Source organism: Sciurus carolinensis, chromosome 7 (assembly GCF_902686445.1).
Source record: "Sciurus carolinensis chromosome 7, mSciCar1.2, whole genome shotgun sequence".
Taxonomy (NCBI): Eukaryota; Metazoa; Chordata; class Mammalia; order Rodentia; family Sciuridae; genus Sciurus; species Sciurus carolinensis.
In genome coordinates this window covers 114512735-114539136 of record NC_062219.1, presented here as the reverse complement: position 1 = coordinate 114539136, position 26402 = coordinate 114512735, and the positions used below count along the sequence as shown (strand labels likewise).

General features: G+C 38.3%; 1 protein-coding gene across 10 annotated transcripts; it reads left to right on the top strand.

The window, feature by feature from the left end:
• Nucleotides 1-55: 55 nt before the first annotated feature.
• Nucleotides 56-26402, top strand: Nfya (nuclear transcription factor Y subunit alpha). 10 transcript variants are annotated; one of them, XM_047557770.1, is made up of 12 exons: nt 1281-1483; nt 1581-1694; nt 4143-4220; nt 7028-7178; nt 8913-8999; nt 11679-11825; nt 16536-16667; nt 16856-16961; nt 18175-18341; nt 19740-19913; nt 20999-21100; nt 23796-26402. In XM_047557770.1, exons 4-12 carry the CDS (start codon nt 7104-7106, stop codon nt 23847-23849), a joined length of 1044 nt encoding a protein of 347 aa, XP_047413726.1. In that variant the 5' UTR covers nt 1281-1483; nt 1581-1694; nt 4143-4220; nt 7028-7103; the 3' UTR covers nt 23850-26402. The 10 variants fall into 10 exon arrangements, with proteins under 10 accessions (XP_047413730.1, XP_047413728.1, XP_047413729.1 ...); XM_047557778.1 differs by having other exon boundaries at nt 1290-1483; nt 8891-8999; XM_047557771.1 differs by lacking the exon at nt 4143-4220.

The following is a 26402-nucleotide window of genomic DNA, read 5'->3' as shown; positions in this document are numbered from 1 at the left end:
GGGGTTAGAGGGCGTGGTCTCAGAGGCGCCTGCGCGGAGGCGGTTGGAGGGAGGCCCGATTCCCCTTTGTTCAGGTTCGCCATTTTGCGAGGCGGCGGCAGTGGCGGCGGCAGCGGCGGCTGGAGCCTCTGATTGGGTTTCGGGGTCCGGTACTGGAGCCAATCAGCGCGGGCAGCGAACCGGGGGAGCGAGGCACGGTGAGTATGAGGAGCCAATATCCAGCGGCCCAGAGCCGGCCCCAGCGCCCCGATTGGCGGGTCTCGCTGACCACTCAGGAGAGGCCCAGGCGCCCGTCGAGCCCGGGGAGTCGAGCTGAGTCTAGCCGAGCGGGATGGCCGGAGGCCTGGGTCCTGAGCCTGCTGGCGACTCGGGGCACCCCAGGCTGGGGCCTGCAGGAGCCGCCCGGCGTGGGGATGGCGCCCCCGGGGAAAGGCTCCTTGGGTTCTTGTTCCTTGCAGGGTGCCCGTGCCAGTTGGGGATGCAACCCCTTCTTCCAACCCTTAGGCCCAGGTTCTCAGGTCCTAGACATGGGAGTGGTGGCCTTGCCTGCAACGACTGCCCCTACACTCACGAACACAGGCGCGCCCCGGGCCCCGGCGGTTTCCCCTGTCCTTCCGGCCTCACCCAGAAACCCGCCCTTGTACTTTCCACGTCCCGATCCTCTGGACGAAAGGACCTCCCCCAGACACGCGTCCCCGGCCCTGCGTGAGTCCGGGCTTCTGTGTCCGCAGCCCCAGTGGGTCAGCAGAGAGGCCTGGAAAAGATGCGCGCGGCGGCCACAAGCCCGGAGTGCGGCGGGCGGAGCTGGCCGGCCCGCCCCCGCCGCAGAGCGCTGCGGACCCGCCCCGCTACTCGGGGCCGGGGAGGGGGCCGTTGGTTTTCCCCTGTCCCGCCGCGCCCCTCCTCCCGGCCCACTAGCCCCGGGTCTTCGACTGGGTGCCGTTACCACCCCCTTTTGGCTCGTCATTTCCTCTCCTCCCCTCCTCGCTTGCCCGGGCAGGACAGCACACCTCCGTGCTGGAGCCCAACCAAGCGGTCCGCCTTTCTTGCTCAGGCTGCCAGGCCGGGCCATTCGGTGCTTGGAACCTCTTCTCTTAGAAGATTGATAGCCCTGCGCATTCTTTTTCCTGGAGGCTGCACAACTTGCTGTTCATATTATTTGTCTTCTCCATTGCTCATTTTGTGAACTCGTTCTCCCTTGGGAATACTGATTTTTTTTTTTTTTTTTTTTTTCCTTTTATCTTTCTGTGTCCCTTTGAAAGTGTCTGACTTGCCAGTTCTGGACATACGTCTGTCGTTTTATATCAACAGTCTTTCTAATCCCTTGCTAAGCTTTCTCAACAGATGCCTAGAAACTTAAGAGTGTTGTAGATTCTTTTTCGTTGAAACTCCTTACCTATGGTGTGGAGAAAGGGATTGGGTAGAGGTAAATATGAACCGCACCTGGTTGGTGGAGTGACAGGTGAAAGGCAATCAGTCTAAGGTTAGTGCTGTGTAGGAGTCAGGTTCAGTTCTGTAAAGTACTGTTTTGTTTTTTGATTAAGGGCCTCTGTGATTTTCATCGCCATACTTTTGATTAGCTTTGAAGGTTGATGAGATATCTTTGGACTGAGAGAATGGAAGAACAGTGCTCTCAGAGAAAAGCATGTGCAGAGACATCAGATTGTGTTGTGTTTTTGAGACCGAAAGATAAGGTAGGTAAGGAAGTGGGCAATAGGATTGAGAACTTGGGAAAGACCACACATGTAGATCTTGCTAAGAAATTTTTTGGAAGCAGTTATTTTGTCTGGAGATTCAGCTAGAGGGAATCTGTGTATGTGCATGCATAATTTTTCCTTCCTGAGTTTGGAAAGCTAGTGTCTCATTTGTGGATTCTATCTGATAGTAGTGACTGACTTCTTTGGGGGTAGAAAGTTTTTTCCCTAAGGAGACTAAAAATTATTTTTACTTAGGTGAAGCATTTATTGTAGCCCTCCTCGGTTAAGTATATGGCACTTTTTAATTTTGTTTTGAACACATTTGCAAAGGTCATTCAACTGATAGGCTTGAGAAAAGTTATAGTCCAGTACTCTTCCCACTATTAAAACTTTTTGTTTTCACTTTTTAGGAAGTTTTTCTTTGTTAAGTTATTTTCTAAATTCTGTTAATCCTCACATTATTTGTAATAGATGGGAGAGCATGGATTAGATATTTTTAAGAAGCATTTATTTTTGTCTTTGAATTAGATGTTTTAACCTTGGTTGTTAAAAATAAGTACATTTGATCACTTTAAAACGACCAAATACTTTTGCCTGACCTCTTTCCACCACCACCCTCACCCCTGCAGTGCTCAAAATCTAACCCAGGACCTCACCATCTAGTCAAGTGCTCTACCACTGAGGTACATCCCCACCCCTCCAGACATCTTTCTAAAAGGCATTTATACCCTGGTCACTCTTTTACTCAATACCTCAAGAGCCTCCACCTGTCTGCAGAAGAACTTTGTTGTATTGCTGGCATTTTAAGAGATAGTACTGTGACCTTTCTCTGGATGAGGGGCCTTATAGTATAGTTTTTATATGCTGAAATTTATATCCCCAGCCCTTTTATTTTTTAAGAAAGGGTCTCACTAAGTCTCCAAGCCTGACCTCAAACTTGGAATCCTCCTGAGTTGTTGGGATTATAGGGGTATACTCCACACCCAATCACTTTTTACTTCTTTACTAAATTTAAAGACCCTTTGAAGTTAGAATCTTCACTTTTCTTTTTCTTTCCAAAATCACTAGAACAGTGTCTGGCACATGGAATATCATAGTGGAGAGAAGGGGAAAATCAGGAAGCTCCAATCCAAAAACCTCTAGGGTGGTGTGGAAGCTGGACAGCAGGATGTTGTCCAACCTTTTATCAAACACACATGAAAGTACCCATTTCATTTGTTGAGTTTTGAAATTAAGTTTTAGTGAGCCAAACTGGTCATTTTTTTATAATAGAATTTAAAATATCCAAGTGCATTTTATGTTGTGTAAAGACAAATACTGTTTCATGAAATGTTTTAGCAACATGTTTTGTAGGTTCTGTGTGTACCAAATTGTGATACAAAATATATTTCTTACTGTTGTTTGTGGTTAAAAAAACAAAACTAGAAAGCAAACCTTAGTAAGTCTAGTGTTTGCCTGGTAATGATTGTCAAATGTGATCAGAGGGCTTTGCATAGTCTTGCAAATTGAGTTTCTGGAAGGGTTAGCTTTAGAATGTTATATGTGCACATAAAATGGGTTCCTAGTCGTTGGCCAAATTTCTGCTTCTGCACTTGGAAATGACAGGGCACAGATGCTCTGGGAAGAGAATTTTCATGTTAACCAGAATAAATGCACACTCTCATTCTTTCTTGGAGGAAAAAACATTCAAAACTTTGTGTTAGAAGTAAGAGCTAGACAGACTAAATCTGGCTGACTTAATTTTGTCACAATCTTGGGCAAAGAAGAACTTGAGGAAAGACAATGTGTCAAAATTGTGTTACAGTTCCACTAACTGAAGTTCACAGTAGTGGGAACATATGGCTTTACTGAAGCCAATTGCTCATAGCATCCACCATTAGTAGTGTCAGTCTCGTGCTTCATGCTGAATCATCCCCTCATTAATGTTAGCGAATTATACTAGATTTTAAGCTTCTATTTTTTACCCTTCAAAGTACAGTGGATTTAAATGTCCTTAAATTGGAGCGTTTGTATTACCAGAATAAACTAGTTAAGAAGAAAATCTGTGTGTTATTTATGTATTAGTCATTTCCATGTGCTTCAAGTTATATTTTGATAAGATGTAAATTTCTGACTGAGCTCCATGGTGCCTATAGTCCTGCTACTCAGAAGGCTGAGCCAGGAGGATTACTTGAGCCTAGGAGTTTGAGTCCAACCTGGGCAACAGAGCAAAACTCCAACTCAAAACACACAAATGTAAATTTCTGGAAATTAGAAGGGGAGTTGGTGAAAGTGTTGAAATACAGAGGACATTTCATGATCTTTATTTTTTAGTTTAACTATTGAGATACAATTGAGGCTCAAAGTGTAATCATTTTAAGTGAGCAGTTTAATGAGTTTTAACAGATCTATACACCTGCATAACTACCACCATAATGAAGATGTAAAACATTTTTATTACTCCAGGAAGTGTGTGAAGCTCCATCTCAGTCAGCCTGCCTTTCGGCAGTTCAAAGGAATTGCTGATCTGTTTTCTATCTGTAGGTAACTATTATCTATCTTGGGTTCGTAAAAATATCATGACCTTAATTTTATTAGTTTAGAAACAGGTGTATTGTGTGTTAGAGACTAGATAAAATTTGGGGAAGTCTAATTGGCTTCCCTAGCAGAGTCACTTTGTCTGGCTGATAACCTGATTTTTCTGTACTATATTCAGAGAGCTGAGAAGTCAACCAATTCTAAAGAGACTGGAGAGACTGGTATAAAAATCAGAAGATTACTGTGTCAGTATGCAGTAAGAAGTACCTATCAGTTTTACATGTGTTGTTAAGCATATTAGCTCCCTACTGACCAGTGTATTTGTAAATCCAAATGACAGCCAGAAATGTGTATTCGATTAGAGCAAAGACTGATTTGGAGAACCATGTTGCCTCAAGCCATTGTGCTGTGATGGCTTAGCCATCCAGTCATTATTTAAGACTTGTATAAGCTTGTATTGCACCTATTGTGATTGTGGGTCATATGCTTGATTGGTTTTATTTTGATTAAATTATGTGTCCTCCCCATCATTTAGTGTAAAATTGATTTGTGTGTATAATGAAGTTGAGTTTCACAGTGAACACCTGTATACATACCACTTAGAGTCTACCATTAACATTTTACTGTACTTGCCTTACCAAATATGTTTCTACCCATTCGTCCATCTTAGTTTTTGATACATTTCAGAGTACATTTTAGTGTAGTACATTCCTCCTAAATGCTTGGATGTTGTGTTCGCTTTCTGATGCTATAACAAATACTTGGTAATCAACTTATTAAAGAGAAAAGGTTTCTTTTGGCTTACAATTTTAGAGGCGTTAGTTCATAATTAATTGCAGTAGCAATGGGGCCTGCGTCAAAGCAGGACATCACAGTGGCAACACATAGCAAAACTGCTCACCTCATGGCCAGGATTCAAAAAAAGAGAAATAAGAAAAAAGAGGAATAGGTAGGGGTCCCATAATCCCCTTGGAGGACACACTACCAGTGACTAGAAGACTTCCCATTAGGCCTCTCAAAGTGTCTACTTCTTCCCAGTAGCACCAAGTTGGGGCAGTTGGGGGGACATTGCAAATGTAGTCTGTAGCCAATATATTTTGATTTTTAAATTTACAACACAGTATCGAGACTTCTTAGAAGTGACTAATCTCATGTACCACACATGGATTTATGGAGAGCAGTACCTCTCTTTGCCCTTATAATGTGCAACTTAGTGCACACAATTTTATCTTTCAAATTTTGGAATTTTTGAAGGCCTAGAGAAAAATTGGGAGGAATGGTTTATTTACATTTTGTTTATATATACCTCCCACCCCATATTTCCCAGATGATGTTACGCTTTGTAGTAATTGCCTTTTGGAATTTTACTGTTTTAATCAAGCCTTTATTCAGGGTTCTCAGATATCACTTCGGTTTATCTACTTGTGTCCTTATTTCAAAGATGTCTTCAAATCTTAAAGTGTGTGGAAAGGATAAATTTGTACATTGGCTAGTTATTTGCTGACTTAAGAATTTGCTAGTTTCTTTTTTTTTTTTTTCTTCTTACCTCCTTTATACTGGGGAGTGAACCTAGGAGTACTCTATCTCTAAGCTACATCTCCAGCCTGTTTTATTTTATTTTGAGACAGGGCTTCATTAAGATAACCCAGTCTGGCCTCAAATTTGGGATCCTCCTGCCTCAGGTTCCCAAGTATTGGCTGGAATTACAGAGGTGTGCTACTGCGCCATGCTTTTAGTGATTCTACCTTATCCAAGATATCACTTTCCATAATTTCAGTTACTCACAGTCCCAAAATACTAAATGGAAAATTATAGAAGGAAATAACTTACACGTTTTAAAATGCAAGTCATTCCAAGTAGTATGAGGAAATCTCACACTGTCTAGCCAAGGACAGGATGGTAGATCCATGCTATATGAGGAATCATGTAAATAGAGGATCCATGCTAAATCCCACCATTAATTGCTTACTGGCTATCTCAACTGTAAGATTGATGGTGATAGTATTACACTGCTTGTGTTCAGGTAATCCTCATTTTACTTAATAATGATCCCAAAGCACAAAAATAATAATGCTAAGGAGACACCAGTGCATAAAACATGGAAAGGCAAATTAACTCTGATAGCATGGCAGATGTTGTCATTGTATAATGTCTTTTTTAGGTCTTATAATGCGAACTTCTAGACCTTTGCTAGAGCTTTCTTAGTGTGCTACCCAATAGAGATTTTCTTTTTTTTTTTATTGACACATAATAGCAATGTTCATAGGATAGAGATTTTGATAAAGAATACTTGATTTAACATTCAAAACAAATTGCTTGTTAAATAATAAGCCCTGAAATTTTAAATTGCTTACTGTATATAGTGAACTAGAGTGACATGTTGATGGGCAGCAAATTTGTGGTACAAATTAAAGAATGAGTATTTCCAAGGTGTAAGTGTTGGTCTGGTAGTATTGAAAAGTAAATTGCTGATAAGAAAGGACTAAAAGCTGTGGGGTTTTGTTTGTTTGTTTTTGGTTTTGGTTTTTTTGGTAGTGCAGGGGATTGAACCCAGGGCCTTGTGCATGCAAGGCAAGCACTCTACCAACTGAGCTATATCCCCAGTCCTGAAAGCATTTTTAAAACATGAAAAGGGTATTGTGATGTTATTTTTGACCATGTAAGTCTAATTAAAAATAATATTGAATATGAACATTTTCTATTCTCTTATCCCATTTCTTACAAATGTTAAACAGTGATGAATTATCAAACTTGTCTGGCAAGGTCTTTTTCGACAATCTCATTTTAATTTCTTTTTCCAACTTTTCTAACAGGAGTGTATCACCTCACAGTCTTCTAGGCTCTCCAAAGTGAAGCTTACTGTGGACAGGATTCTATCTGGGAGGGGCCATGGAGCAGTATACGGCAAATAGCAATAGTTCAACAGAGCAGATTGTTGTGCAAGCTGGACAGATTCAACAGCAGGTATGGGAGCAAAATAGCCTGAAACATTACAGCAGTGAAACTGATAATAGCACCAATTGGTTGTTATATTATTCTGGGGAATTATTTGAGAGGTATCAAATCTGATGAAATACTTGGTATGATAACTTATGCTAAAGTGTTAATTGAATTCATGACCACCTAGAATCTGCTCTTCATGGGAGCCTGGTTTAATAATAAATTGCCTCTTTTATCTCATTGAGAATTATGCCTAGTTTATTTTTCAGATGGAAATTTGGAGTTTTGGGGTTTTTTGTTTTTTTGTATTTTTTTCAAATCCTCACCACCCCCCTTCTTTGAGCTGATTTGTGATTTTGTGAAGGTTTGGCCACAGTATACACTAGTCCGCTTCCAAGAAATTTATGATTCTTTGATGTGGTCCACCATAGTACCTGTTCTAAAACGCTTCAGTTCAACACTAAGGTATTTAATGGATAACCATATATCCATTAATGGATATATACATACATATATATATATATATATATATATATATTTTTTTTTTTTTTTTTTTTTTGGGGGGGTCAATGGATCTTTTATTTTATTTGTTTACATACATGCAGTGCTGAGGCCTCACACATGCCAGGCAAGTGCTCTATCACTGAGCTTCAACTCTAGCCCAATTAATGGACTTTTAATGTATAACTACGTATTAGGAAGAAATTTCCAGCTGCTAATTTATTCCTAAATAAGACAAACTGCTTCCTTGAATATATATACAGATTACATTTTCCTGATGCTTTTTGCCTGGATTTATTTCAGTAGGACCACTTTTTCCCCAATCCTAGAAGTAAACAAAGAAGGAAGAAGAAATTTTATTATGCTTTCATTTAACCTTAGACCAAGATTGATATCTTAGGAATGATTTTTCCTTCAGAATCAAACTTAGCAAGTATAGAAATTATTAATTAGTAAGGAGGTCAAAGGAAGTGTTAATGGTGAGGTGTTTTGATCTAATAGTCAAAGGCAGGAGCTCCTCTTGATTAGAGATTAATTATTTACACTCTCTTGCTGGTCTTCCCTGCCATGCAGCTGCTGTGGCTCTGGCAGCTTCCTTCAGCTGCCTTTGAGAAAGGCACAAAGGGCCCTCCATTCAGGCCAGTCTTGTGGTGGGTGGATTTCTGTTCTGTCAGGATTTATCATGAGAACATCAAAATAAAGTTGAATCGCTGAAAACGTTGCTTCTATTACAGTTCATTTGGATAGAAATAAATCTTAGTCTTGGAACATAAAAGCAAATGGCTTTGAAGATGATGGGTTCACAGTGATTAGTTCTTTCTTCCTTTCTTGGTGATTACATATAAGCCCTAGAAATTCTTCATTGTAACCTCAAGGCTGGTAAAACCTGATAATGTTGTTCTCGTGAACTTATTTGAGGAAATTAAAAGAGGATTAAAATTGCATAAGCAGAAGGATGGAATTAATATTTCTGGAGGGAAAGAGTACATTACAAATTCTTTAATGATGTTATTTGGCCTTTTTGAGTGTGGAAGGAAGTGTTGAGGTCCACTCTGAGGGCAGAGTGCCAATGGCTTTGATCCTGCCACACAGTAGCTTCAGTATAGGGAGTCAGTACATTTTGAAAGCCCTGTGTAGGGCAAGGCTTTTGAAAGAAGACTTCCCTCCCCCTCCCACAAGAGGTAAAGTAATCTCATGTCTTGAACTATACGTTTTCCTTCCTGATACATTTCAAGATCTTCCTGTTCCTGTTCTCAGCAGCAGGGTGGTGTCACTGCCGTCCAGTTGCAGACTGAGGCCCAGGTGGCATCTGCCTCAGGCCAGCAGGTCCAGACCCTCCAGGTAGTGGTGCCCTCTCTGATTCTCTGTGAGCACTGCATGAACTTCTCCTCTCCTCATGTCTGGTGCTGTGTGTGTTAGGATCTCAAGTAGGAATCAGTCAGTTGCATGTTTTGATGCTTCTAACTTGTCTTTGAGGCTTATAAGGTGCCAGTTCCCTAATGTTCCATGCTAAGTTCTGTAGTGACTGCTGTATCTGTTTTCAGAAAACTGTATTTGACTAGTGTGTTTGGAAATGTCTGGAAAATAATTAAAAACGACAGGAAAAATATTCTTAAAAGTGGCATTAGGACTCATTCAGTGCTCAGACTCAATCTAATTGCATGGTAAAATTTCATGAGTTTGTATTATAGTAAAGAAGGAAATATATACACACTAACTAGACTGTTCTTTATTTTTATTAAATGGCCAGCTTGACTGCAAAATAATAGTTGAGCAAGATTTAAGCGCTGAATCATGTTGATCTCTTCATAACTTAGTTTTTCACTACCTGTCCTGGGGAAATAATGACTTGTCTTACTACTAGATCTGCAGAGATTATCCTATACCATTTGGTTCAGCAGGGTGGGATACACTTTCAAGACTTAGGTTTTAGAGCCACCCTAATGATTCTTCTTAGTTACTTGGATATGCTGAAAAAAGAAAAAAAAACATATATTTTAAAGGTTTCTAAGTTAACCAGTGCAATCCTTTAACATTATGTATAGCCATGTTAATTGCCCTAAATTTGGGTTAAAATTTGGCCAGTTCCTATTTAAAATAAAAAAAAATAGAGGCACTGATCTTTTCTTTGTAGATTACTTTGATTAAAATGACCATATTTTTGAAAAATTATAAGATTTAGATGTCCTACCTTTTTTCTTTCATTGAATTGGAAATGATGCAGAGTAGGGTCTAGAATATAAAACTGGCATCTCACTTTATTACTAGGGCTGCTAAGAATCCCACAGTTAACTATCCCTTATAGTTATTTCACTTACCCTTTCAACTCCTGCCCCTGCCACCAGTAGCATATAGTGATGATATATGCAGCTAGTTCTGAGCATAAATTATCTAAAAGAAGCTGAACTCATTGGTACTCCTGAACTGTATTGGAATCTTGTTCAACATCTTGTTTATGTTGTTCATGCTTGCTTCATCTTATTAATATATAAAACAGTATTTTGGATTGTCATTAACCACTTGTGGAATGGGAATGTAACATGCTCTTAACCGTATGGCTTATTGTCTGATGCATGTGTCCTTGTATCATTCATATGTTGTAAACACAGTGAGCTCTTTGGAGTCTCAGTTTATCTTGTGCATATAGCATGTCAGTAGGGGAGGAAATTAAGACAGTGGGTAACTAGAAGATAGTGTGTCTTAAAACTTGTGTTAACTATTTAAATAAATTGTAGTTTAAAGAAATGGAGACCTTTCCTGTAAGGGTCTCATTATTTTTGGAGAATTCTAAATACTTCCTGCAGTTATTCATGCAGTAAGTCTTTTGATAATTCTTTGCTGATACAGCATATACAAGCATTGGCATAGCAAGGGGAATTTGAATGGGAAAGTAAGAGAAGGAGAAAGCATGAAAGTCAAGCTGTAAAATCCTTAAGGTGAAATTTCTCATGGAATAGTTAGGCAAAACCTAGTATGTAAATATTTCTGTAGATTTGGTACATTGGTGATGGTAGTGGTGGTAGGAGGGCCTTACTGTCCTACTCATCTGGCACACCACAATCTTCTAATTAATTGCTGTTATTAAGAATGAATATTTTAGTCATACAAATATTCTTTTGTTCTCTTACAAATAATTCCTCAAAACAAAGATCGAACCTGAAAATGAAAGTTTGGGACTCTTAACTGCTGATCATTCCTGTTTACTTATAACGTGGCTTGTATTTTGGCTTCCAGAATGCATTCTATTAGGTATTTGAGGTTCAAGATGTGACAGAGCACTTTGCAGTGACCTGCTTTCTAGAATAGTTCATTTACTTCGAGGCCCTTGAAAGTTGGGAATTCTGTTTGTACACCTGGCTGCTCTAATTTCAGTATTTGTCATTGCTTCTGATAAAGCTAAAATAACTGTAGATAGTATAAGGTGCAGTGTGGGGGACTTCACCAGAAAATATTTGCAGGAAGTCTTTAGTAGTGGACTTTTTAAGCAAAAGACATATCTAGATTCAGAGAGTGAGGTGAAGAGAATAAAATGTGTACATTTCACTTTTGCTTGAGAGACTATGAGGGGAAGGAATCCTCTGCATAAGCTTTCAGGACCCAGTTTCCTGGAGTCATCTCTCCATACAGTTTGATTTACTCCCTCTGGGTTATTTAGAATTGTACTCAACCATCCATCACCTTCCTCTCATTGCCTAATTTGCAGTCCTCATGAGAGACCATTCTTGAGTATTGGTTTAAAAAGGAAAAACTTTATTTGGTGACAAATGCCTTATATCTACTAAGACTTCTGAAGATTCTGAATATGCTCTAATACATCAGATTTTAATGTATTCAATTTGGTGTTTAGTCAAAGATACTAGGGATATTTGAAAAAGTTAACTTGAGAACTTAAGCTTATTTTCTCAGTACTTCTCCTACCTTTTCCTCCTCTAGTGAGTTAACAGAATAGTTCCAATGATTGTCTTGGTAAAAATCATTTTGTGTCTTGTGTTATTTCATCGTTCTTCTTTTATTTCATTCCAGGTACAGGGCCAACCATTAATGGTGCAAGTCAGTGGAGGCCAATTAATCACGTCAACTGGCCAACCTATCATGGTCCAGGCTGTCCCTGGTGGACAAGGTCAAACCATCATGCAAGTACCTGTATCTGGGACACAGGGTTTGCAACAGGTGAATGCTATTTCAGAAAATGTTTAGACAGTCATTCAATTTAGAAGTTTAAAAGAATAGGTTGTTGAGAACTGCTAGACAGTTGATGTTACATTTAATTGCTTTTTACCCACTATTTCTATTTTAGTCAGTTTTCTTCCTTTGCAGTACTAGTGATATAAAGCAAAACTATGCAGAAATTGAACCTCTCCGGTAAGGAGAAGATATTAGGCATGATCTTGAATTGTTGTAAGAAATGTAAAGAGATAAGAATCTCTTTTTTAATAAGTGATTTATTGATATGACTTGTGTTGGCACACCTGAGGGTTGTGAGAGGGAAAATACTGACTGCTTTGGAAATTGTTTCTAGTCAAAAATGTTACCCTTTTCATTTTTTTCCATATAATTTGTTATATATTCCATGTAACTTGTTTTTCATAAATAATGAAAAAGAAAACCCACCTAAAATTATACTTACAGAAAAATTTAATAATCTTGAAATGCTTTACTTTAAAAGACACAAAAATAAGCAATGATATTTCTCTTCAGGAAGTTAGGAAAAGAACAAAATGAACAAAAGGCAGGTTAAAATTAATTCAGTAGAAAATTACCAAAAATTAGAAAGAATTTTAAAAAGCTAGATTCTTTTTGAAAACCAATAAAAAAGGTAAATCTACTTGAAAACTGATTAGGAAACAGAACAAAAGTAAATAAGACATAGATGTAGAATAAATTGAAAGAAATGTGTAGGGAATGTTACATGCAACTCTGTGGCATCAGAGTTTTAAAATTGGAGGAGTATTTATCATCAGATTGGCACAAAATTTTAAGTTGATTATATCCACTGCCAAAATCAATGTGGAAAAACAAACACTTGTTTTTGGTCATTTCAAATTGGGAAGGCATCTCATTGTCTCTTAAATACATAAACCATTTAGCAGTCCCACTTTTGAGAATCTATCCTTTGGGAAGAAAAGTATCAATGTGTGGAGAGAAATGTACACATTTAGTGCAGCATTGTACTATCAAAACAAATTTTTAAATCTGAATATCCATTAATGGGCTATGGAAATGATTTGAGTAATCATAATATACTCACATATGAAGTGTTATATCTTTCCTAAAGAGGATGAGCTGTTAACTTGGGTTAATGTTGAAGGATTTTAAGTAAAAAATAATTTGCAGACAATGTGCACTATGTGGGTTCATCTTTATAATCAATGACCAATTTCCTGTGGGTATATATGTTTTTGAGCCCAGAAAAGCGAATGTGGGAGAACTTTTAACTTTTTACTGTATCTGTATAGTTTCAATAGTTACAGTAATCATGTTAATGTCTTGGTTTTCTATGGAGGATTTAATATAAGTTGAAAAAAATCAACCATGACACTGCTTATAAATCAAACTTGTTATTTTTGCATAATCCCTTGTAGTTTTATGCATAATTCGTGCCATGCACATGGTTTTTTTTCATCTGTTCTTTTAAATGTATCTTACATGGTTTCTTAGGTGTCATTTTTAATTCCTTCGTAATGTTCAATCAATTGGATGATTCAGAAATTCAGAATCCTTAGAGTGAACTTAAAGGTGTTTTGTTTGTTTTTGCTTTTATCGATGAGGCTATTGTAAACATTTGGGTCACTGCAGTTTTATTTTTCAATTGTTTTAAGGGTAGTTTCAAACTGAGGGTACTTGGGTAAAGGGTAAGAACATTTTTAATGCTATTGGCATATTTTTACCAAAATCAAATTGTAGCTGAGATTAAAAATAGTTTCCACATTTCTCTTTGCATAAATGTATGAAGCTCTAAATTTATTTTCAGTGTGTGCTTTTTTCATTTTCACATTGCTCTTTCATTTCTGCCCTTCCTCTCTTTGCCTCTTCTCCAGCCCCTGGTCATGATGCCTTCCCTCTCCACTGTCGAATAGAGACAGTATGATCATGTTCTAGGCACAGTATACTGTAAGTGCAGCAACCCAACTTTCATTGTCACACCATTTAATCATTGGTTTTTTCATCCAAAAATACTGATTCTGTAGGTGACAACTAGGATTCATTCTAGCTCCAAAGTCTCTGATTTAATGGTATTTTGTTTTGTTTTGTTTTGTTTTTCCTGTAAGAGATCTTGGAAGGGTTGTTTATTTCCCTGCCTTCCAAGTAGGACTGTAACTAATTAACCTGAAAAATTGTTTTGTATACAAAGCTATAGATAAGATTCCAGTCTCCCTTAAAATTCTTAAGGCTTTAATCCCTTTTATGTAAGGAATGGCTTCTTATTAGTGTTCTTTGAATAGTCATTATTTTAAAAAGAAAAAAAGTACTTCTTAACCTTTTTTAAATTTAGTCTCCATTTTAGCATTCCAGTGAAACCTGTGCCTGCTAAGAAAAAGTACAGATATCTAAATGGGCACAAAATATTGCATGTAATTTTTAGATTAAGATCCCTGGCCTGATATAGACAATTGAATCAGAAGAGAGAACCAGGAAATAGATACAAAAATATTGGAAATTGTTGCATAATGAAAGTGGTATGACATATAAATGAAGAAGTGACTCAGCAATACTATAGAAAAACAGAATTGGTTTCTATCTCATGTACAAAAATACTTTTTTTAGGTGGATTAAAATTTTAAATGTAAACTGGGCGCGGTGGTGCATGCCTGTAATCCCAGCAGCTCGGGAGGCTGAGACAGGAGGATTGTGAGTTCAAAGCTAGCCTCAGCAATGATGAGGTGCTAAGCAACTCAGTGAGACCCTATAGGGCTGGGGATGTGGCTCAGCGGTAAAGTGCCCCGAAGTTCAATCCCCAATACCAGAAAAAAAAATTTTTTTAATGTAAAAGAAAGCATACTTGGAAATTTTAAAAGAATACATAGAACTTCTTTACTTTGTGGGATAGAGAAGGATTTCTTGAAGACACAAAGTACAAATTGATTTGACTACTCTGAAATATAACTTGTATACTTCGAAATACATCATAAATAAAGGTTAAAAAAAAAAGGTGCAAATTTGGAAGAAATATTTCCAGCATATGTAACTGAGTTTATATCCAGTGTATATTAAGAATTTTTATATTAAAATAACAGTCCAGTAGAAAAATAGGCAAAATAAGAATAGGCAGGGACTGGGGCTGTAGCTTAGTGGCAGAACACTTGCCCAACATGTGGAGGCACTGGGTTCAATCCTTAGCACCACATAAAAATAAACAAACAAAAGCATGCTGTCCGTGTACAACTACAAAAAAAATTAAAAAAAAAAAAAAGAATAGACAGAAGTGAAACCAATTATGAGTGAAGCAATATTTGGAGAAAGCAGGTAACCTAGTTGGTCTGTCCCCTAACATAGAAAGATCCATGAATATCTGTAAGACATGCAGTCCATGACCTGAGTTTCTTCACCTTTTCTCTTCAAACTAAAGAAGTCACAAGTTGAAATTAACAAGTAAAAAGTGACCTAGCTATAGAAATTCATAAGAAAGTACTCTCCTTGCAAACTTTTAACCAACTGTTGAAGCATTGGTCAGATCAAAAATATATGTTGAAGAAACCAAGCATAACGCCTGAAATTCCAGCTACTTGGGAGACTGAGGCAGAAGGATCCCAAGTTTGAGGCCAGCTTTGGCAGCTTAGCAAGACCCTGTTACAAAACAAAAGAGGGACTGAGGATGTAGTTTAGACCACCAAAAAAACCACAGTCTATTGATTGAATGGTTAAAGAACTAATGAGAATGGAGATAAAGGAGCCATGGGAAAAAACAGATTGGTAGCTATGTGTTCTGGCTTTTATGTTGGAGGTATTTTTTAATATAAAATACTAGAAATCATGTACAATGGGGTCTTCCTAAATTCTTGTCTTTAAAAAACCATGTCCTAGAGTCAGATGAAAACAATATTCTGTGTACTGAACGTTTAAAAGCCTTTAATTGCAGTTTTATAAGTCACAAAATTTCAAAGAAATATTTTCCAAATTGTCGATTTTCCAGTGAGACTCCTAATAAAGTGTCTATAGCCATTTAAAAAAAAGTAAAAAAATAGGTTTGGATACCATTGGATCCTCACTTTCCATAATTGCTGTCTGTGGTTTAGCTATCCAAATCTAGGAACCAAATAGGAACTGGAAAGTAAGTCAGAAAAAGGCCAGCAAACATTAGTGACAGTACTGAATATTAGTGAGGGCATTGGCAAAAGGATTAGGATCACTCACATTGTCTTAGTTACCTATTGTTGCATAACAAATTATTCCCAAAGTTAGTAACTTAAAACAAGAAACATTTTACAGTTTCTGTGGGTCAGGAATTCTGGTACAGCTTAGCTGGGTTCTGTGGCTCAGTGTCTCTCTCAAGAATCTCATCCAGATGTCTATCTACCTGGGCCGCCATCAGTTCACCATTTGACTTGGGAACAATATTTTGAATGTACATAATATCATTTCATCAGTAAAAAGCACTTCAGAATGATTTATGAACATATTTCTAAAAGTAACAATGACACCACTGTCATCTCTTTTTAAAAAATGAACATTCTTGCCTCAATATCAGATATCCAGGCCGTATTAAAATTCCCTGATCATTTTATAAATGAGAAATAAGTTGTCACTAATTCATAATTGAGAGCATAATAGGACTCCTGTCTTACCCCTCTTCCAAGGATTTCCAGGTTTTCTAGAGGAATTCATTTAAGGGAACGTGGTGGCAATAGAATACCATTCCTTTCTTTGTGTTCTTTTCCATAGATACAACTGGTTCCACCTGGACAGATCCAAATCCAGGGTGGACAAGCTGTGCAGGTTCAGGGCCAGCAGGGTCAGACCCAACAGATCATCATTCAGCAGCCTCAGACAGCCGTCACTGCTGGCCAAACTCAGGTAATCCACCAACTCTGTCAACACAAGAACACACTGACTTGGAAGGTCAGATAGGTATTTCACATATAACAGAAATGGGGAAGGGAATCATCAAGTGTTGTTTGTGATTTAAAAAGGACCACATGGTCATTATTCTTTGTGGGTATCTTTGGACACTATCAGATTGTGTCATTTTTTATTTCCCACAGACACAGCAGCAAATTGCTGTCCAGGGACAGCAAGTGGCACAAACTGCTGAAGGGCAAACCATTGTCTACCAGCCTGTTAATGCAGATGGCACCATACTCCAGCAAGGTAAGTAGGTCCATTGGTTCCCTGGAACTTAGGGCATCTTTTTATACACTGAGCAACTGTGCTTCAGAATTTTGACTATGAACTCTATAGGACATGTCTACAGAACACTGTTAACAATGTTTCTGTTTATAGAATAGAGTTCTCACAGTGGTTGTTAAAAGACTAATCCAAGGGATTATGTGAGCTTTTAAATGTTTTAGGGAAGAAATATTTCTGAATAGAAGATTGGAAATATGGAATTTCTAGACCAGTAGTCAAGTTGGCATTTTATGCCATTTCTGTTGTGTTTTGTTTGTTTGGGTCACTTGTTATTCATTCCCCAAAGATTTGTCTATTGTGTATACAGTACTTTACTAGAAGTAAAGAAGAGTTCTCAAAGAGTCTCTAGTCTAGTAAGGGAGACGTGAACAAAAAAATATAACGCAGGACCCTTGTAGAAGAGTATTCCAGGAGTAGATACATAAATCTGTTTTGCATGGGAAGAGAAGTGCTCAAATTGAATATGAAGGCTTTTGGAAACTTTTGTCAGATAGTTTGGTAAGTTAGGCCAGGCATGGGGGTGCATACCTATAATCCAGTGACTCAGCAGACTGGAGGGAGGGGGATTACATGTTGGAGCCAGGCTAAAGGTTTGATTTTTAAATAAAATTTTCCAGTATACAAAATCCATGGAGTATCAGAACCATGTCCTCGCATACAACCACCAAAGCTCACACTGAATGGAGCCCTGGCAAGAGCTCAGACTGAGTGGTGAACAAGTACTGCTGATAGTTTGAGGACTTGAAATGTTTTAAGTTTGTAACCCCTCAATTTGGGGTTACAAACTTATAAATTTATAAAACTTGTTGCCTGAAACAGATTATTCCTACCTGTGATAGCAGTGGGTATAACTGTAGTCAGACTGAGGCATGGGAGAGGCCTGCAAACTTTGTGGCTTCCTTTTGGAATTATTAGTGGAATGTCCAGGGCAAGTACTCATTTCAAGGATAGATTTACTCAGAACTGGGTCCTAAACAGTTAATAGAAATGTCTTGTGATTACTTGGATTTTATACAGAGCAAACCACGTTGAGAGAAGAGTACTTTTTCTGTGCTTTTCAGTGTGTTTTTCCAGGGTGGATGAATATTGTCAGGTAGAAGAGGGACTAACTGTGTTCCCTTCTTTTTGTTCTGTGTGCCTGTTTTTATTTGTTTTACATTTTATTTTCTTAAAGTTACAGTCCCTGTTTCAGGCATGATCACCATCCCAGCAGCCAGTTTGGCAGGAGCACAGATTGTTCAGACAGGAGCCAATACCAACACAACCAGCAGTGGACAAGGGACTGTCACTGTTACATTACCAGTGGCTGGCAATGTGGTCAATTCAGGAGGAATGGTCATGGTAAGGAAATTCACTTTTCAGCTTGCTGTTCTTATATAGTGTTGTTTTGCATATATCTGTCTGCACATTTCTTGAACTTGGAATTTGATGTCTCTTATAAAACTTGATTAATTATATTGACTTCTTGGGATTGAAATCAGTCTTTAAGGCAATTACAGTTATCTAATTTTACAGTAATATTACAATGAAACATAATTTATTCTGAGCCCACACTACATGCCATGGACTATCCCACGTGCTGGAGATACAGTAGTGGTTAAACAGGTGTAAATATATAATTTTTATGTGATTTTATTCAGAATTCACATAATAAAGGAAAGAACTGGCTACTGATCATTGGGAAGTAGAAAACACATTGTCTTTGGTGAATAAAACAAGAAATAAGCTAAAAATTGTAATCAATAGAGAAACAAACAAAAATGTGGTATAAATATATCAGGGAGTCAAGGAGTATGAGTAAAAGCTATATACCCATATGTCAAAATAGAATGTAGTTCATAATACCTAAAGTGTATAAATTAAGAATGAGTAGATGTCTACATAGAGGTGGAGAAGTTACCAGAAGGATCTATCATTATTCAAAATGGTTGTAGTTGAGGTGGTGAGGTACAGGAGCATATTACTTATTTCCTCCTGCATAAGGTGTTTTGTTTGGTGAATTTATTTGTTTTTGAAAAATTAGGATAAATCTTATGGTCAGCTAATTAAATTTCTATACCTGTAAGCATGTAGTAGTATTTGGTCATTCTGTACCTACCATCCTTTTTGCTGTTTCATTCTTATGATGACTATTCCTGGACATTATATTGCTGCAGACCTACCTAGGAAATGGAGCCATGAATGTGAGATGGAATAGGAGAGGCCCAAACCACCCAAAATGGTGTTTTCTATTTTTTTCTGGGCACAGGTTTATTTTGTGGAGGCCAATAGGTCTCTTGTGCTTGAGCATAAGACCCAATAAAGCCTCATGTGGAAGGTATTGCTCTTGCCTTTTCATAGGTTGAGCAAAAGAACCCAACGCTGAGCCTATAACACAAAAGGCCCAGAGCTGGCAGCACGAAAAGAGCTGTACTTTGCCTTTTTGTTATTTCTGTATGAATTGAACAGAAGAACCTTTGACTGAACGTTAACAGATACACGTAAAGTTAGGTGTGGTTTTTTTGTTTCTCAGTGGGTCCTGACCTCCCTACAAAAGAATCATCTGGGGATGTTTGTTTAAAATGCAGGCAGACCTTTAGTGTAAATGTTCTTCAGGAATCTGTATTTCACCATGTATCCTGTAAAAGTTATTTTTTTGTGTGGTATTCTGAAAAAAATAGCTTCAACAGGGACCAAAAAAGACATTTCTTAAGTTCATACTTCATGCCACTTGTAAGCTCTGGTTTCTTCTTTGTGCAGATGGTACCTGGAGCTGGTTCCGTGCCTGCTATCCAGAGAATCCCCTTACCTGGAGCAGAGATGCTTGAAGAAGAGCCCCTCTATGTGAATGCCAAACAGTACCACCGTATTCTCAAAAGAAGGCAAGCTCGGGCAAAACTTGAGGCAGAAGGGAAAATTCCAAAGGAAAGAAGGGTATGTATATAACATTGGGAAGGACACAGGAAGAGAACATGATCCTCAAGATTATCTTTTATATGGTTTATTTTCCTGAGTACCTCCTAAACAACTGAAGTTAATTAGGAGGCTATTTTTTATGAGTTAGCGTTTGTTATGCTATATATAGCTTCAACTATAACAACAGAACCAGTGGACTAAATAAGATTGTGTGTGTGTGTGTGTGTGTGTTGCTGGGGATTGAACCTAGGGCCTTGTCCTTGCAAGACAAGCACTCTACCAACTGAACTATATCCCCAACCCAGATTTTTTTTATTATTGTTTTGTTTTTGGTACTGGAGATGGAGCCCAGGGATGCTCTGCCAGCCCTTTTTATTTTTTATTTTCAGATAGTCACACTAAATTGCAGAGTCTGACCTGGAACTAGTAATCTTCCTGCCTTAGCATCTCAAGTTGATAAGATTATGGGTGTGTGCCTCTGTGCCTGAATTATTTTTTGTTTTCCTTATTTAAAAGAAGTTCAGAGATAAATTGTCCTGGTTGGTAGGTTGAATATTTCTATAGTTCTCAAGACCCATTCTCCTCCTCTCTACTACTTTAATATTTTTAGTCTACTACTGATGGTCCAAGATTGGACTCTAGCCCGGGAACAGAGGGAATAAGAAAGGTACCCGCTCTCAAGAAGTTACAGCCATCTCACTATCCAGTGTTTAGTTCCATAGTCACACTTTACCTCAGTTAAGGCTAGGAAATGCAGTCTTTTTAACTGAGCAGCTGTTTGCCTAACTAAAATTTGGTCCTTTATTAAAGGGGAAGGTAGCTATTGAGAGGGAAGTAGTGATCTCTGCTGAGCTATGCCTTTTTTTTGTTTTCCTTTTTCTTTTTTTCTGCTAACATTCACATTCTTACAGTAGTAGTTATGTGTGATTAGCTGCCATTTTATTCACAGTCTAGGTTAAGTATTTTCTCCAAAACTTGCTGCATAATTCAAAGTCTTGTCTCTGTATCTTTGGCCACAGCTGTCTTAAATTTTTAATAATGCAGTGTGTAGACTAGATAATTCTGCTGGTCTGGTAGTTAAGTGGTTTTATTTCTTATTTTAGAAATACCTGCATGAGTCTCGGCACCGTCATGCCATGGCTCGGAAGCGTGGTGAAGGTGGACGATTTTTCTCTCCCAAAGAAAAGGATAGTCCTCATATGCAGGTGAGGTGATGAAACTGCTCGTTCTATTTATTGCCATCTGTTTTCTTGGGTCAAAGTCTTCACTGGTATCCTTTTGCCATTTTCACACTCAGGGACTAATTACATTCTCTAAATAGAATGCAACATTCTCTCAGTTTTTCTTTGGTCTTTTAAAAGCACTTGAGTTCTTTAATCCAATGATCTTTCTTCTCTCCTCATTTTTCCCAGTTACTACTGCTACTTCCATCTTGAAATTCTTTTCAAGGAATAAATTTTAGTGTCTCTTAGTATAATAGTAGCGGCAGTATCCACTATATCCACTGATACTATTTATGAGAGGTATTATGCTAACCACTTCAATAGCTTTTTTTAAAAATTAAGCTCTACAGCAACCTAAGAGCCATGAGATAGTGATTACCTATCATCACCGTTTATAATTGAAACAGTTTTAGAGAAGTAATTTGCCTATGATAAAATACTTAATAAAATGGTTAACTGAAATTTAAATTAATTACCTTGTAGGCATTTATGAATCAGTATATCTTGATTTTATCTCTAGAAATATAATTTGAATTGGTCGGCGTTTTTCCATACCAACTTACGTCAGCCTGGTCTAGTCCTCTTTCCTTTGACTTAAATATAAAAAACAGCTTCCTAACTTGTCTCCCTTCTTCCAGTCTGGTACCCCTCTTCACATTATTGACCTCTTAGTGTGGTCTTCTTTAAATATATATCATATCATGTTACTGTCCTGCTTGAGCACCTTCACCCACTTCCTTCTCCTGTTTGCAGTTGGCCTGAACCCAGAGTCATTACCATGGCCAGCAAGGCTCCTACATGGTGTTACTCCTTTCTGCCTCTAGCTTCATTTCTTCCTGCTTCTTGGTTCACTGTGCTCACTATTCATCTCTCTGACTCCTGCCATAGGCCTGTGTCCTTAAAATTTTCAGTCTGTAATCTCCACTTGTTCTTGCATAACTGTCTCCTTTTCTTTTAGGCCTTGGTTTAGATTAGAAATCCCTAGTCCACCTAACCTCTGGATGGGTCTTTTCTGTTCCAATGTTTTCTCATGCTACCTTCCTTCTCTTTGTAGCACATTATTGAATTATTTAATTTGTCTAAGTGTTAGAGATTGTTTTATTCCCTAGAGTGTAGTTGTTCAGAGAGTAGAGGATTTTATTCTCTGTTGTATTTATTGGGCTTAGCATAGTGTCCAGTTTTGAGCAAGCACTCAGTAAATGATTGTTGAATTAATGAATTCTTCCATGAACTAGTAATTCATTCTCTGTGTGTGAATATTACATTCCATTGCACTATTGCAGTATCCTCTAAATTGATCTCTAGTCTACTCCAATTGACCTTATGCAGTACTGTAAGATCAGTCTTTATAAGATAGTATGATTTTTTTTATCATGGAAATTCCTTGCTCAACAACGTATGTTCTTTATTAATCTACCACAAACCAATTTCTTCATAGTTTCTAAGCAGTTTTTTTCATTACTCCTCTCAACAATTATACTAGATTTCCTCAAATGTCACCACACATGAGCACTAACAACTCTTTGAAGCTCTTAGTTCTCACCTATAGTGTGAGAGCTCCTCATTCTCGCTGCTGTTCACCCATGCCTTGTGTGAATGTGAACTGCTGGTAGTAGGAGGCCACTGTGTGCCAAGAGCTCTTCCTGATTCCAGGTGCTAACAGTATGGCCTTGCTCAAGTTACTTAGCCTATTTGAACCTGTCCTCTTCTCATCTTTAAAGCAAAATAGTGTTGGGTACTTCATTAAGAATATGATGGAGGGCTGGGGAGATAGCTCAGCTGGTAGAGTGCTTGCCTGGCAAGCACAAGGCCCTGAGTTCAATCCCCACTACCGCAAAAAAAAAAAAAAAATTATGGGAACTTCATGTAATGATGCACATTAGGCACCCTTTTAGCCTGTACCTAGTGTGTGATGAGTGCTCAGTAAGTGTAGTTATTGTTCAAGACCCAAGTCCAGTCTTCCACCAGCAATCTTTCAGCCTTTTCTCACCATCTTGCCTATTGAGGTTTCAGAGCCTTGCATGGGAATCTAAAGGTAGTTCCTGTGGAGTGTTGGAAAAACCCTTCCAGGACTGATGTTTTTCTTAACACTGTGGGTCTCAAGTGAGAAGCAGCGCCCAGAGTTTAGTGGGGAAAAAAATCATATGAAAGACAAAAGATTTAGGACTTGACCCTTGCTGGGCTCCTGGCTTGTTGACTGTAGTCCAGTCAAATCACTTTACCCATTCAGGCTTCAGGTTTTATCTACAAAATGAGTGTATTAAATTATATAGATGTGTTTTCCAGCCTTACTAAACACTCAGTATTTAAATGTGATAGTCATAAAATGACACAAAAATGCAACATGCCACTGTGTTCTCTCTGGGAATTTTTCTTAGCCACCTGATTACCCTTTTAACCCTTAAGAGTAGAGCATAGCTCAGTTTGTTTATGAAAGAAATACACTATCAACTCTGGAGTGTTTGGTGATAGAGGGCTAGGCTACTCTTTAAATGTTTTTTAAGAAATAAGGTTTATTGTTTCTTTCCTAATGGAGCTACATTTTAAGCCATGTAGATGGACTTAAAGATATAATACAGGACTTTGGTTTTGTTCCCTTGAAGATAAGCTGTGAAAGCCAGGAGGTTGTTGCTGTTACAAAGGAACCTAATCATTATTATGCTGTCTTTGTCTCTAGGATCCAAACCAAGCTGATGAAGAAGCAATGACACAGATAATTCGAGTGTCCTAACCCCAGGCCATATAATGGAGCTGATCAAGGTCATATTCCTTGCCAGTGTTTCCCACTGTTGCAGGAAATTGATCTACTCTTCCAATGGGACACTGATGATCACATTCTGCCCTTTTCTATAGGACAGAAACCACTTAATTTTTAATAAGTGGCTCAGTATTATAATTGCAGCAATGTCTGGCAAATTGAAGTTGCAAGCCTTTGTCTCACCCTTTCAGTCAGGACCTATTTCAGACTGCTGATGACACTGACATTTCGTGGATTAGGATGATACAAGGAGACACTTGCCAGCCCAGCAGTACACAAGCACTTATGTTGACTGGTGAAGCCAGCCAGCCATCTCAGCAGGGAAGAACATCCTTCTCAATCTGAACTACAATCAGGGAAGCCGCAGCTCACTCCTTCCCATGGAATCTAGATAGCATACATCCCTCTGGAGGGGGACCTCAGGCTGACCAACTGAATAGACACTTCGTATTCAGATGGCCTCTGAGCAAGGAAGTTCCATACTGTGATATGGAAAAAATAAATTCTCTGAGATACAGCCATCTAATCTGTGGTAATAGTAAGAATCTCTGTCTGCCCAGATGCTGGGTTCACATTTTGGGACTTCAGCCAAGAAAAGTCCAAAAGGATATTTTGGACTCTGGGGATAAAATGATAAAATTCTGAAGAACCTAAAACATACATTACTGAATCTTTTTTTAGCTTTGACAAGTTGTGATCTGCTTGTCTCTATTGACAGGTTATCAGAACCATAGTTCTTGCTGTGGCTACTTTTCAGACAATATAGAGGGTCCTGGAACTTGAAACTGCCTTTCCTAAGTAGAAAACAAAACTCTTCAAAAATTTCTGTGCTGAAGCGCTGAAAACATTTGTAGTAATTCCTAAACAGAGAGACAAACTAGAGATTTTCAAGTGTAGGCTTCTTGATGACATTTGGGGAATAGAAGAGTGTTTCGGTCTAGGAAGAAAGAGTAGTCTACCTACCAGGTGTTGGCATAGAGCATGATTCTCCTCCAGTGGATGAATAACTGGAATGGATCATTAAGGTGAACAGACTAATTCACATTTATATTAAAACCTTTTAACAAGCACTGAAAGGGAGAATTCTGAGATTGAGTCCTTAACAAAGAACCTGGAAAGCACTGTTCAAGCATACTGTCCTGGACATAGTCCAGGTTTCCTGCTAGAGCTTGATGTGGATGTTGGCTTCACTCCAGCAGCATTTTGTGCTGGCCCCAGAGAGCAAACATTCTCCTTCTTCCCATGGCAGCTGATTCTTTGGTGCCAGTTTCCATTTGTTTTCCCCTTTCTCCATAGGCCTTGTGCAGAAAAGGTTTTCACACTGCACCCGTACGATAGGAATAAACCACAGTCTGGAAGAAAGTAGAGATGCCTGCAGGGTCCGGAACTGGGCCACAGTTGCCAGAATGAGTTGGACCTCAGAAATCTATTTTCCAGGTGTTGAACTCTGGGAGACAGAACCAAGATGATATTTCAGAAGAGTTGGCTGCCTTCTCTGGAAACAAAGAAGGAAAATCCAATAATTCTGAAGAACATTTGTGGTTGGCTTAAATACCAGCAGTAAAGATTGCTTCTTTGTCATCACTCTAATTGCATTAGGACAGAAAAGTAAACCCTTTGGAGAGAAAAATCACAAAGGGGAGACCATAGTAAAGGTAGAAATAGAGGTATAGAGCTATGCAAAGGAAACTGGAAGTGAAATATCTTCCTAGACTTGGGAATCTAGTAATTTTTCCTGCTTTCCACGTGTCAGGGCTGACTCTGGTAAGCTCACAAGAAACTTGTGGCTCTCTTGTGTTTCAAAAATTAAACCACCCCAGTTTTTTCAGATATTAAAAATGAGGAATTCTATCTTTGTGGTTAGTTTAGGAGAATTTAGAGAGAGATTTCTCCAACCTAATTTCTAGTGCTTAAGCCAACAGTGGTTCTAAAATACTATTTATTTGTGTCTATAAGTTTGTATATAGTAATACCAACCTCATTGTTGCTGAATTTTTCTTGGGGAGGGGGTTTGAATTTTGTTTTGTTTGACATGAAATCCACCAGTTGTCATTTTATCACTGCATTTCAGATATGACCCTTTTATTATGGTTATTTTAGCACACCATAATAGCCCATAAAGTGGGAACAGGGGAGTTGACCTTTGGATTTTTTTCTTTATTACTAGTTCTTTTACTCATTTGCCCTTGTGACTGTAGTAATGATTTCAAAGATGCAGAGTGAACGGATGAATAATTGGTTTGATGCATAGTTATGTCACCACTTGGAGTGTTTTGGGTTTTTTGCAGGATAATTGTAAATGTATATATTTTAATTGCACTGGTACATTGAACATGTCAGTGTCTATGCCACTGGACCAACAGCATTTTCTGGCTACAGGGTGCCCGATAATAATGTCTTGATTTTCCTTTGGAGCTCAACTATATAGGCTTTCCCCCAGTGGTAGGGGGAGTACAAGTGATCAATCATTGATGTCATTGCAATTGTTATTTTTTAAAATAAATTTATAAAGATACTAAAAAGTGA

Coding starts and splice junctions, on each gene's coding strand:
- Nfya (XM_047557769.1), top strand. CDS start 7,104: ATGGAGCAGTATACGGCAAATAGCAATAGTTCAACAGAGCAGATTGTT. Junction 7,179..8,912: donor CTGGACAGATTCAACAGCAG/GTATGGGAGCAA, acceptor TCCTGTTCTCAG/CAGCAGGGTGGTGTCACTGC. Junction 19,914..20,998: donor AAATTCCAAAGGAAAGAAGG/GTATGTATATAA, acceptor TTCTTATTTTAG/AAATACCTGCATGAGTCTCG.